Genomic DNA, 12,993 nt, shown 5'->3' with positions numbered 1-12,993 from the left:
GTGATATAAATACCACCCTGGGTCTCTGATGGAAAGAGGCCACAAGCCCAGAGGGAGTACCCTGGTCAACAAAGCATAAATAAAAAAATAAAAGTAAAAAAAAAAACCCTCATGCTTTTTCATATCCTTAGCATTAAAGACGTTACATTTCTCCTAACCAGTAAATACTGGCATTAATGCAAATGTAGTATGTTATGATTGAGCACAATGAATTAACATCATCATCATCATCAGATACTTCGCACGTCCTTCTACTGACCCCCAACAGATGCTGAGCAGGGGGTGAATCATTCCTTTCCACCTACACAAAGTGCTTAACTGAGTTGCTGCAAACCTAAAACCTAAACAAAAGACTGTAACTAGTCATCCCTGTTTATCTAAGTGTTGTATATATTACTAGTTACTCATGCATGTTGGGTCAAAATGGAGCAAGGTCACTGAGAAGATCTACAACACATCTTGTTAATATGGATGACTGTTAAAACTGTGCTACCACAGAGTTAAGGTATTATCAGAGTTAGTTAAGAAATTACTGTCACATTCTAGTGGAGGAAAGGTAGCTGAGAATTGGGCTAAGCAAATAATGTTAAAAATATATCTGGTTTTGCTATGCTATCATGATTTCCTGTGCAAGTTACTAAAAATAAGCATTGCTTTATAAATGAAGCAATTTTATATTTTCAAAATAATATATATTGCAACCCCAAGTCAATTTTGACAGTTCTAATTAACAAATGCTTTATATCTGTGTACTATATCACGATAAAAAAGCAACTGCCCTTTGATAGCACCAAGCAGAGACCTTGTCACTATAGTAAACTACAGCAAAAGAAGAACAAAGTTACCATCTCTATTTGAGAAAATGTAGAGCTCCTGTTTACTAAATGTGCTATAGCTACAGCAGGGTTTATGCATGACTCCCATTTCTCCAAAGCCAAGTAGGACTTGTTACGTATAAAATACTCTGCTAATACAAATCTAAAGTAACATCATATGTGTTAAAAATGCAAATATGCTTATTCTTAAGGGAGATCATTTGTATGAAGGCTATGTGTTTTACATGTGTAGCAAATTTAAGCCTTATATTTTAATTCCAGATTAGACATATTTACAAATCATTGGTTTACTTTGTATTTTAACTTGTTAAGATTGCTGCCTGGACTTCTGAGATAAGTGCTGCAAATCCAACACTGGTCACACGCAGCTCACTTGGAAACACTTACAATGGACGTCCCATGTATTTGCTTAAGGTATGTACATAATTGTTTTCCTTGCATATTTTGCTTAAAATATTTGTACTGAAAAAATATATCTGAATGTAGAAAAGTATGCTGTTTGCCTGCTTTTTTCATTACAAAAGTTATTACATCAGTTTAACAGATCTCTCTTACACCTCTTTCTTTATTTGTGTCTTGTTAAAAATCCACATTAAAAAAAGCTTCCATTTAATATTGTCATGTTGCTTTAAAGGGAAATAACCTAGACAAGACATATTTTAGCAATAAGTGGCATAGTTTCATCTCTTAAAGCTGTATGCAGTTCTTGAAGTCAAACAGTAACTTGTCTCTAGGATTATCTTGAACAGGGCAGGTTGAAAACTTTGCTGGCTGTTATGAAAGCATTCTGCACTAATATTCTCAGCAGTGCTGAAATGGTGACCACTTAGTTATTTAGTCAATCAGTCTGTCAGTTTGTTTGTTTGCTAGTTAACCTGGAAAGAGTAGCATCCATTTTTTGGTGGAGGCCAATGGCAAAAAGCTCAAAAAATACATCATGGTGTAGTTATTATAGACTAACAGATGAGAAAATAATGGAAAACTACATGATAAAAAGAAAATTAAACAAGATTCACATAGTTCATACAAGAGCTGAGTCACATCAGTAAATAATAATAATAATGACTGTAAAATAAGCAAACTGTTTACACAGTAGAGGGCAAGGCACATAGATTAAATACAAGAGAAGCAGCTACTATATATAAGAATACTCACAGATACATGTTCAGTTAATATACACTCATACACATCTGGTATATTACATTTAATCTACAAAACTTTTCATCCAGTCACAAAATATCTAAAAATTTCATCTGAAATATGTTGAGTCAAATCATATTACATATAAAAGTTCATATACTGCAAATACCCCCTGCACTCTCAGTACCCCCGTAATGAAATATATTAACTAAACAGGCACACAATACAGAGAAAAGAGAAAACACTACACACTGTGAATCAATGCTGATACACAAACTTGAGGGTGGCATTAGCAAGATACAAAATGGCGCACTAGTCTTAATTTGCCCTGTAATTCCTACCACATTAACACCTGTACCCACACCATAATTAATTATCTGCAGCCTACTACACTTTTATATATATATATATATATATATATATATATATATATATATATTATGAACAGTAGAAGGTGTAGAGGCAAGACTATGGGCCCAGTTGCAGAAGACTTTCTCTCATACTCCAGGGTAAGCCTGCCCTAATTCCAAAAGACTTGGCCTTGGTGTAAGTGACGTACTCTGATGTACGACCTATCTATAAAGTGGGCTTACACTCAGGACCAGATTCCAAAACACTTGGTCTCTTACTCCAGTGAAAGGCACCAAGACACTGTATGCTGCTTTATAACCATACTAGCATAAAATGTATCTCCAGAATGGACATTTCTAGAAGGTGACAATAACCTCTATATGGGAAATGTTTGATAGACTAGCAGTGTATGAAAATGGTTTAAACCTGTTTTTGTAATTAGATGAATCATTTCCCACATCTGTCTGCCATTTTTATATTAGCATTTAATAATGCAGTCTGAATATTATCAATAATTATATTATAAAACTTACAACCTTTTAATTCCACAAACAGAATTCTCTCTGATTAACTACAGCTGTTGCAATGAGAACATATAGTTTCAGGTATTTGTCATCTGGGTTATGAAGCATGCATTTTTGCTTGCATATAATAAGTATGAGCTACTTTCTCTTTTTCCTTTCACAAATTAGTCCTTTCCTACACAAGTTCAGGCTAGCTCATATGTCTGTACATCATCTGTTTGTACATGAACCAGTTGTATAAATCAGGAATAACAGAAGCAAATGAAAAAAATTATGTATCTTAAGATAGCTAGTATTTAAAATATGCCTATGTAAAATCTGATTTGTCACAAAAGTGAAACAATTCATTAAACATTAATACACTGATTATAAAATTAACATTTAGTTTGAATACTAAATGGTTAGTTAAATCATACTACTGAAGGCCAGGTACATTACTTTAAACCCAGTATAGATATAACTGGAAATTAAAGACTACTACGTGATATACAGAGAATGTCATCTCCAGAAAAACTCTACCAAGCCCGTTTAACATTTAAACACCAGTTACCATGTGGAGGAATATGTTCCTTATACAACACAAATACAACCTGAAAAATAACATTCTTCTCATCAATATGACAACAAGTAAAACCAGTAACCATTCCAAAATTTGTACCAAAGGGTTCATACTGGTAAGAAATGTTGCTGAACTGATTTTATTAGCAAAGATCGTTCACATTTTTGTGCCTTTCAAAACTCATTTGCTTTGTTGTTCTTAATAATTCTACGTCACATTTATTTTGGTCCAGAACTGTTATAAACTGGTATTTCCTTGTAATAATTTTATACTAACTTTAGATCAGTTAGGCTGTTGGAGTATATGATTATGTGCTCATTTACTTAGAGTTCAGTAAGGGTATTTTTTATTTTTAGAGTTTTCTTGAGGAGGGTTTTGTTTCTCTATTTTAAATGATGCTGTTATGAAATTATTACTAAAGAAACAGAAACAGAAAACAGACATTACTCATAAACTCCATTCTTCTGAAACAAATTACAAGAAGTGAATCCATTAACCCAGGAAAAGATTCAGTATTAATGAACAGCTTGTTAGCAATGCTAGATATTGGAAAAAATTGTTTTATTTTGATCATGTTTTAAAGATATCTATTGTAAGAAGGCAAAACATTCTAAAGAATCTTGTAGAAATGTATGTCTAGGACTTTTTACCCAAAGAGTTTGTGTTATACCTGTCACTGACTTTTATCTAATGCAAAACAAAATTATATTTAACATATAATGTTATCAAAAATAATATATTAGATGACCTCCAATTATTTATTTTACTATCACTGTTTAAACAGCAATAGGACAGTAACTATTTAATTCTTCCTTAGGTCTAGTAGGATTATGTATGACAATTATTTTAGCTAAGCTGACATTATTAGATGTGTCCAATTAATTAAACGGTGCATCTGCATCAGTTGCGGAATGCAACTGGTTATCATGAATTTAAATATTTTATATAATTTCACTGCTAGCATGCAGCTCCCTAGCAGCCTACATTTGGAAAGAGATTAATCCAACTGAAAACTTTTTCATTGTGTCAAATTAAACATCTCCATATAAAAACCTTGGGGGGAGGGGCTCCTGAAAAGTTTATATTAGTGTTAACTATATTTTCTCTCTGTTCAGGTTTTTTTAGTGTTGTCTAGAAAAAACTTGTGGGCTGTGCGCGCGCGCGCGCGCGTGTGTGTGTGTGTGTGTGTGTGTGTGTGTGTGTGTGTGTGTGTGTGTGTGTGTTCAGAACTGATTAACAGTTCACCACTGTATCATGTTCAAAGCATGTCTTAGATTTCTGTTTTAGCCTGCCCTGCCGGTAGTTTCCTAATGTGTATGTGTGTGTGTGTGTGTGTGTGTGTGTGTGTATATACATATATATGTCTGTATATATATATATATATATATATATATATATATATATATATATATATATATATATATACAAAATACATTTATGATTTATTTCTGATAATCTGGTTACTCTGAATTTTTTTTATAGATACTGAATTGCAAAATTGCTGAATTACTTCTTGACTTCTCATTGTGCATTTTTTTTCATTCTGACCTTCTTAAAGTATTTAATTAGTCTAGTTTAATGTTAAATGAGATTAACTGCAAACATTTTACATGCTCAGTATTTAAGTGATCTACCTATATAAGCTAAATTATTCATTTTGATAAGGTTGAATTGTTTAATGACTATTAGTATAAGAACTGGAGAAAGAGCCATCAATCCATCACAGCAGCTGCACAATTACCTCATATGGTGGAAAATATTTCCACTTCTGGTGTTTATTGTGGTAGAGTTTCAAGAACTGAAATACAAACTAAAAGCTTAAATATTTTATTTATCCTTACACATCCCATCACATTTATTTTTCCAAATATCTAATTTACTATTGTTAGATCATTTAAAAGGCTTTTTATAATACAGATAACTATTATTAAACATTCATTTTAAGTTAAGAATAGCATTAAATTCTCCCATTTTAATGCAGTCTTGAACTTGAAACTCTAAGAATATGTTTTTATGCAGTTCAAGAAATCATTATAGTTATTAAGTAGAGCATGCACTGGATACTAAAATGTATTTTACACAGCTAAACATGCAATTTTGTGTTACAAAACCTGTAGCATGTTGATTTTATAATTCTTTATAACAAGTCTCAGTTGCTTTGGCAATTCAGAATTAAAATATATTTGAGCCATCTCTCTCCTGTCGCTTCACACAACACATATCTCACCAACACTTGTAAAAATACTAACTAATCTTCTTTTCAGCAAGATGGCTCAGACCAGTCAAACTCAAAACATGTTGGTTAAGATATTTCATACATTGTTTATAACAATTGCTATTCCACAAAGCATTCTGTGCATACAGCTATGTAATCCATACTGACACTCTTCAAAATGAAAACACAAACAGTGCAAATATATTTAAGACTAGTTTATCTATAAAAATAGTGCAACCCAGAACTTAAATCCCAAATAATCCCTACAGCTATGCTCCATACCTGACATTTTTATATTATATTTTTATTATAGTGAATTCTTATGTTTGGACAATCTCATTTGTTAATTCCTGGAATATAGTCTATACAATTCCACTGCATATTTTTTTTGTTTAAGGTTTCTTGATAAGATAAAACTGTTGTGCATTAAGTGCATTTATATTAGGAAGCTCTTTACTGAATGTATATATTCAATAATGAAGTATCCTATATTTTTGCAGTTCCGGATTTTTTTTTTCAAACTGTACACCACCAATTTGTACTATTTGGTTTGAAAAATATTGCTGTCATTAATGAAAGGCTCTGTTTGTGTTATTTTTGAGATTGGTTTAATTAATTAAATAATTTGAGAAATCCCTTACGTAAAATGATTTTATAAAAGTATGTTAATTTTACCTAGAAAAACTGCAGTCTGTGGTTAGAGGTGATATAAAAACTATACAGTTTTCATCATCAGATGTTTGTGTTGACATTGAAACTGAACTACATGACCTATTCCTTTTTGATATCATTGTTATATGAGATTAATAAAACTGCTAGTAAAAGATGACATGTCAAAAACAACATTTTCTGCAACTTTATCATCATGCATATCCATGGTTTGATTAACAATCAGTGTAGCCATTTGAAAAATGGGCTTAACTGGTACTGTTTGTAGTGGCCTTTTACTGGGTTTATTCATGTAATAGGGGAACATCTTTCTCCTGTTTTGCACTTTACATTGGGCATGCCTATACTTAACATTAATATAAAGGTACATTGATAGAATTCTCCACCTTCCCCAAATGTTGACTCACTCATAAGGGAAAGATGAGCAGTAAATTAGCTATCAAAAATGAATGTCACATAATCTGGAATGTCTCACCTATAGTATCTTACAAAAGAAACTTGGAAAGGAAGTGATTTCCTTCCAACTTCTGAGTCACAAGCAAAGTTAGTGATCAAAACTGGCACTTCTAAAGAGAGGTTATAGCATCTACTAAACCATTTTAAATCTTCTACAGAGAGCAACATAATACAATATGGCAACCAGTCAGCTTCTGTTACAGTATGCATTTTTAGCCAATTAAGTCTCACAAAATTGCCATATGATCAACTCGTGGGCAAAATATTCAAGGCAGTAGAAAATATCCAAAAAATTCAAGATTGCCTGATACACATCATTGCTAAATTACATGTGTGTGGTCACAACTATTCTTCTGATTCCACTATCCGTACAAAATGAAAAGTAAAACGCCACCAAATGATTTTGGACATTTGTCAAGCAAGAACAGAATCATGATATTGAGGAGCTGGTGAGGCCAGAGACAGACAGACTGACAGATGAATGATGGAGCAACACCTCCTCGCTTCTCTCAGGAAGATAAGGTTGAGTATACATAACCATGCTGCAATTTCCATCTTAGAATTCACACTTTAGACTGGAAAACAGGTACAGATGCTTGCTTGCAAGGAGATAAGGCCTACTGAGAGATTATTTCATTCACAAAAGTGGGTGATGCATACTTACTTGAGTTTTTCATGCATCGAACCATTAAGTGTCAATGGGCACACACAAACAGGAAAGCGTTAGGGTTAAGCAGAAGACCCAGTCCCTGAAAATGAAGGCAACACTCCTACTGCCTGACCCTTTCCACGAGGGAATTAATGAGCCATAGGGGAGAAATGTGTTAATCAAGCATCTGGAGGGGTTGATTATCAGTGTAGGTAAGAGGAAGAAAAAGATATGAAATATTCCAAAAATAATCATAGTTGGAGATTGTATTATTATGTTTGGACTTGGCACTTTCTAGTCTAATCAGTAAAAGTGCCATGGCAGTAATAGCAATCAGTCAACTGTGAGCATGGAATCAGTGATTTCTTCAAAAAACAGCAACAAGAATAAAAACAACTATGCCCAGCATTTCATTTATCATCAGTGTCCATGTAAGTATATTTAGCTGGGGATAAAAGCGAAGTACAGCCACGATACCCCTTTCCAGCTTGGAATTTCTTATGGGCTTGATGTAGTGATTCCCATCATTTTTTACAAGTCCTGTAGTTGTTCAGGAGTGGTTTACAAATTCCATTCATCTAATTTCAGTTCTACTAATGCACATAGAATCATCTAATAATTATGCTTGACTCAGAGCTGCACGTGTTTTAATATGTATGAATGAAATCAAAAGTTTTCCCTAGCTTTACAGCATTATAACAGTGACAAATATTTCTACAAATGTAACAACGTACCAAAAGCTATTGTATACTTCGATAATGTTTTCAGGTTGCATTAACTTTTCCTGCCTATTGCAGCTGTGCAGAACTTTTAATAGATATAAGAGGGTGCTTATCTTCTGAAACATTAATATGAGTACTGAACCATTGCAGATTGGCAAGAGTGGCAGTGGAAAGAAAGCAATCTTCATGGACTGTGGTTTTCATGCACGAGAATGGATATCACCTGCTTTCTGTCAGTGGTTTGTAAAAGAGGTTAGTAAAAGCAAATGTCATACTTTTTATTTTTTTGACTGGCTATTCAGTTACCTTCTTATTTATTTATATGCATGTAAAACCTTTGAGACAGAATCATTTGCAAGCATGAACTTGGACAGAACCACAGCAGTAGCTTACTTTAAAATACATGTTGTTGACTGATTGACAGCACTTGATGGCAGTACAGTAAAAAGCTTATACAAAAATTAACAGATACCATGTGTTAACATAAGACTAGGAAATGTACCAGGTTTACACGATTATTTTAAAAACAAAGTGCATGATGAATGTAATGTAATCATGTGCTGACCTGTAGAAGAGTAATTCATCACTATCTATAGCTCTTTTCTTTTGCTACCATGATTTATTATGGATTTGTGATCCTTAAAATGTTGTAAGAAATACCTAAGGAGATGCTATGTGATAAACATTATGAAACAGGATGATTTTTTTTTGTCAGGCAGAAGCAATCCTTCCAAGTACATGCATTAGACATTGCAACACAATGTTACCTTTACAGATTCGCAATTTTATCCAGTAAAAGGATTTAGATTGTTTGTATGCAAAGTGAGGCAACAGACAAAACATAAATTAACTATAAATAAATGTGGAGGTAATATACTTGAATATTTTAAACCAGTTGGAAAAATGCATGCATAACCTAAATGAAAACCAAATGCATGAGAAGTTAGGATTGTTTTGTTTTCTTACTATTTTGTGCTTGTTTTATATAAAATAAGAAAAAAGTCCAACTAGATTAATACAATAAAGTTTTGGGTGAACAGGAAGGAAAGATCGAAGCACTTCTCTGAGCAAGTGTGCCTATAAGGGGTGATCAGTAAAGAAGTACTGAAAACTAAAAGGGTAAATGGTATCAAGCTGAAATGGAAATGCTATCAGACAGATAGCCACAAGAAAAGGACATCAGAAGTAGCCAGATAATATCTGCAGAAATAGATTAGGTAGGCAGAATGACTCACAAGGATAGACTTTTTCTACTAGTGGGTCCCATGTTTATATGCTCCTCTTTAAAACAATTTAATGAACAGTAGTTCTATACTGAATAGTTAGAATTCTTGCTCTGCTGTGTCAGAGACAGTGCCACCTATAGTTTTTGGGCATGTCTAAGAAATGGTAAAAAATCTGTGTCATATAAAGAGACAGGATGAAGAGTGTGGCACAAAAGAGTCCCGATGTAGCAAGCACACAGCCGTAAATGGTTCTAGAATTGCGCACGCAGATGCCAGTGGGGATGCGCCATTTTTTCTGCAAGCAGCCAGCTTACATTGCACAGCATAAGCCTTATCAGAGCTATACATGGGCCAAGGATACTGCCATGGCTGCTGTACTCAGAATAAAGCTCCAGAGAACTACAAGGTGCTAAAATAAAGAGCATGCAACATGGTAACCCATCATCTCTGAATAACTGCCCCATCTGAAAAACTATCAGTCTCTCCGTGTGTTGTACAATCATGTTTCATTGTTCCAGCAGGGGGGAAGTTAATTGATAGTGGCAGAAATATTTCACAGCATTTTTGTCAAATATAGTGCAGTGGCAAGAAAATTGTCAAGAAAAATGAATACAAATTTGTTAAATGCATACTCATTTTATGCAACTTGGATTGGACACTGTTTTATAACTACATATTAATTTTCCTTCTGCAGGCTGTGAATACATATGGTTCTGACAAGTCTATGACACGTATCCTTGACAACCTTGATTTCTACGTTCTGCCAGTCTTCAACATTGATGGCTACATATATTCCAAGACTAATGTAAGTATATAGGTATGCATATAAATATTTATAAACACATATCGCCATTACTGTAATGAGGAAACTACTGCTGCATTCTAATGGTGCGCTGAAGAGGAGCAACTAACATTTAATATATGTAACCCTTAGGTAAGCACAGTAATATGTCATTAAGTAAACAAATTATTTTATTTCTTCCTTGAACTGACTCAAGCCTTCTTAGAGTTCCCAGACAAGGAGCGCTCTATCTTCCTTTTACCTGAGAAACATTAGCCTGTGGAAACACTCAATTTCCTAAAAAACAAAGGGAAAATCATGCCTACAGATTTCAGCATAGGCAATCTAGGTTAATACATGTATCTTTCCTTATATTTTGTAAAGGTGTTTATCTCCACACTGTTTCTAAGCCCCCAACTCCTCTATTGTTATAAAATTGCACAATTCTATGGCAAGTGTTTAAATGTTGTTGTTGTTCTTCTTCTTTCGGCTTTTCCCGGTTAGGGGTCGCCACAGCAGAACTCCAGTCCGCTAATGATTGGCAGTAGATTTTTATGGTGCTGAGGTGCCAGCCCAATACCTAACCCTCAACAAAGGCACACCCATTCACACATGTCTTTCGAACGCCACTAGACCATGGGGAGGACATGCAGACTCCACACAGAAGGCGCTCCAGCTGGAATCGAATGGGAGAGCCCCTTGCTGTGAGGCGACAATGCTACCGCTGCACCACCGCAAGTGTTTAAATATCTTTATTAAATCATCACATTTGAATGTGTAACATAGGTATATGTACATTAATAGAAATGAACAAGCATATAAACAGATTCCATTGTTGCTGTCATGCAATGTACCTTTTGTTTTTAACAGTTCTAATTCACTCTAACATTACATAAGTTGTTCAATTCCTGCCACCCCTTATACCTCACTCCCAAGTTGTAAATAAAGTTCAGTCCTTCGTAGGTACACTAGCCTTACACTTGTGCAGTGTTTATTTGTTACAGCATTTCTGTCATCATTTTATTTGTCTACTTCTACTTTATATGTTTAAAACTCTTATTTCATTATACAATCAGACAGATAATATTTACTTTCCTAGCTTCATCTACTTTAGAGAGACTAGTCCCACACACATCAGTAGCATCAGAAACACAGGAAAATTTTGGGTGTGCAATTTGTGACCTATGGCTACTTTAGTTTATTTATTTATTCATTTAATGTGTTTTAGTACGTGTGTGGGGGGTCATTTTTCAGGGTCTATGTTAAATCATCCAACGCTTAAAAAAGCGAACAATTATTTATTGAACCTATGTAAGCAAAAGCTTACAATCTCAAACACTTAGAGCAACAATTTTTTCCCAAGGGAAAAAAATTGCTGTTCCACAAAAAAAAAAAAATTTAAATTATATAAAGTGGGGAGCTTCACCCCCCCCCACACCCCCCCGATGTGGGGGCTATGCCACCACACCCTCATACTTAAGTATACCAACTCCAAGATCACACTACAGTCATGAAAATGGCAAAGTAACTGAAGCAGACAAGCGATTTCTTTCCCAGGGAAAGAATTTGCTTATATGCCGTTTTGCTATTTTGCCTTTTCGTGATTTCAAGTTCGATCAAGATGCATTTGAAAGAATGTGTCTTCAATCATTTAATAGGAACCCCATTCTACACCACCAGTAGTGACCTATCTCAGTTCCCAAAATAACTAATTAATTTTCTTGCACATCATGTAGTCACCCTCTCTTATTATTGCTGTGAGCCATATATATCACGCTCTTAATATATCTAAAATTGTCTTGAAAGGAAATGGTTAGGACCATTCAGAAGTAAATGGCATTTAAGAATGCAGAAGGCTGAAGATGACCTCGACCTAATCATGACTCATCCACACACGTCTTCCTATTTGCCATTAATTTATTCCTTATGATTCTATAGCTCAAAGGCCCTTAAACAACATTCCAGCATTCAGAGTACCAAGGAGGCACTCAGCATAAGTACTACACAATCACATTTTGTTCTGATCTTTTGGGAATTTCTGAGCCATCAGTTGACAAAGGAACTCTTCTCAACAGCCTGATCAGAGATGTACAAGGTGTTTTCCCATGCTTCATTACCATATTAGGCATACTGCACACAGTCAGAGGACCATCAAGGAAAGCCTTATTCACTTCTGGTTATGAACTCATATACAAGTTCTTGTTCAGTTTCCCATGATGTAAATTTTAATATGAGTGACTGAAGGTGGTACACTGGTGTTTTTACTGATGAGTGTAAATCTGTAAGCTTAGTATAAAGTTGACCAGCAATGCTGTACTAAGTTCTGCAGGTGAGATAATGCTAGTAAATCACAGCAGTCTAAACTGTGGTGAGAGATGTTGACTTATGTATGCAAACAACAGGAAGATGATATTACTGTAAGTAATGTACACCAGTGCCTGTTTTATTGAAATGTCAGGACACACTAGAGTGACTCCTAAAATGCTGAGACTGAACAGCCGGAAAAATCAGACTTATATATATTAAGTCCAAGATGCCATTTCTTGGAATATTCCCTTTTCTCTTAGGTATGGAGATCTCAGAGTTGGCATATATATGCTTAGGGGGTGAACTGGGGGCTTGTGCCCCCCCCAAAAAAAAAGATTTCAAGGAGAAGAGTGATTTTTGATATTTGCTCTTCTCCTATGTTTTTGTCTTTTTTTCAGCTTGTCAGCGCTCAGCATTTTGAGTGCCGACATTTCAATAGGGAGACATCTTTTTATCGAAGGAGCAGGAAGATGACATTATTGCAGTAATTTGCACCAGTGCCTGTGTTTTTCTGTTTTTTTTTTTCATTTTTGGAAGGCTACCATTTTGATAAGTTAC

General features: G+C 34.5%; 1 protein-coding gene across 1 annotated transcript in view; it reads left to right on the top strand.

The window, feature by feature from the left end:
- The window catches only part of LOC122801323 (carboxypeptidase B-like), a 60,176-nt gene that overhangs the window by 29,040 nt on the left and 18,143 nt on the right, over window positions 1-12,993 (top strand). The window contains exons 6-8 of the mRNA XM_044070865.1: window positions 1,149-1,250; window positions 8,272-8,373; window positions 10,042-10,152. Coding sequence (XP_043926800.1) covers window positions 1,149-1,250; window positions 8,272-8,373; window positions 10,042-10,152 — 315 coding nt within the window. The remainder of the gene's footprint in view (window positions 1-1,148; window positions 1,251-8,271; window positions 8,374-10,041; window positions 10,153-12,993) is intronic.

Source organism: Protopterus annectens, chromosome 4.part1 (genome assembly GCF_019279795.1).
Source record: "Protopterus annectens isolate FY-2018-M chromosome 4.part1, PAN1.0, whole genome shotgun sequence".
Lineage (NCBI taxonomy): Eukaryota > Metazoa > Chordata > Ceratodontiformes > Protopteridae > Protopterus > Protopterus annectens.
Note: the sequence above shows the minus strand (reverse complement) of the source record. Positions and strands in the feature narration are given on the sequence as shown.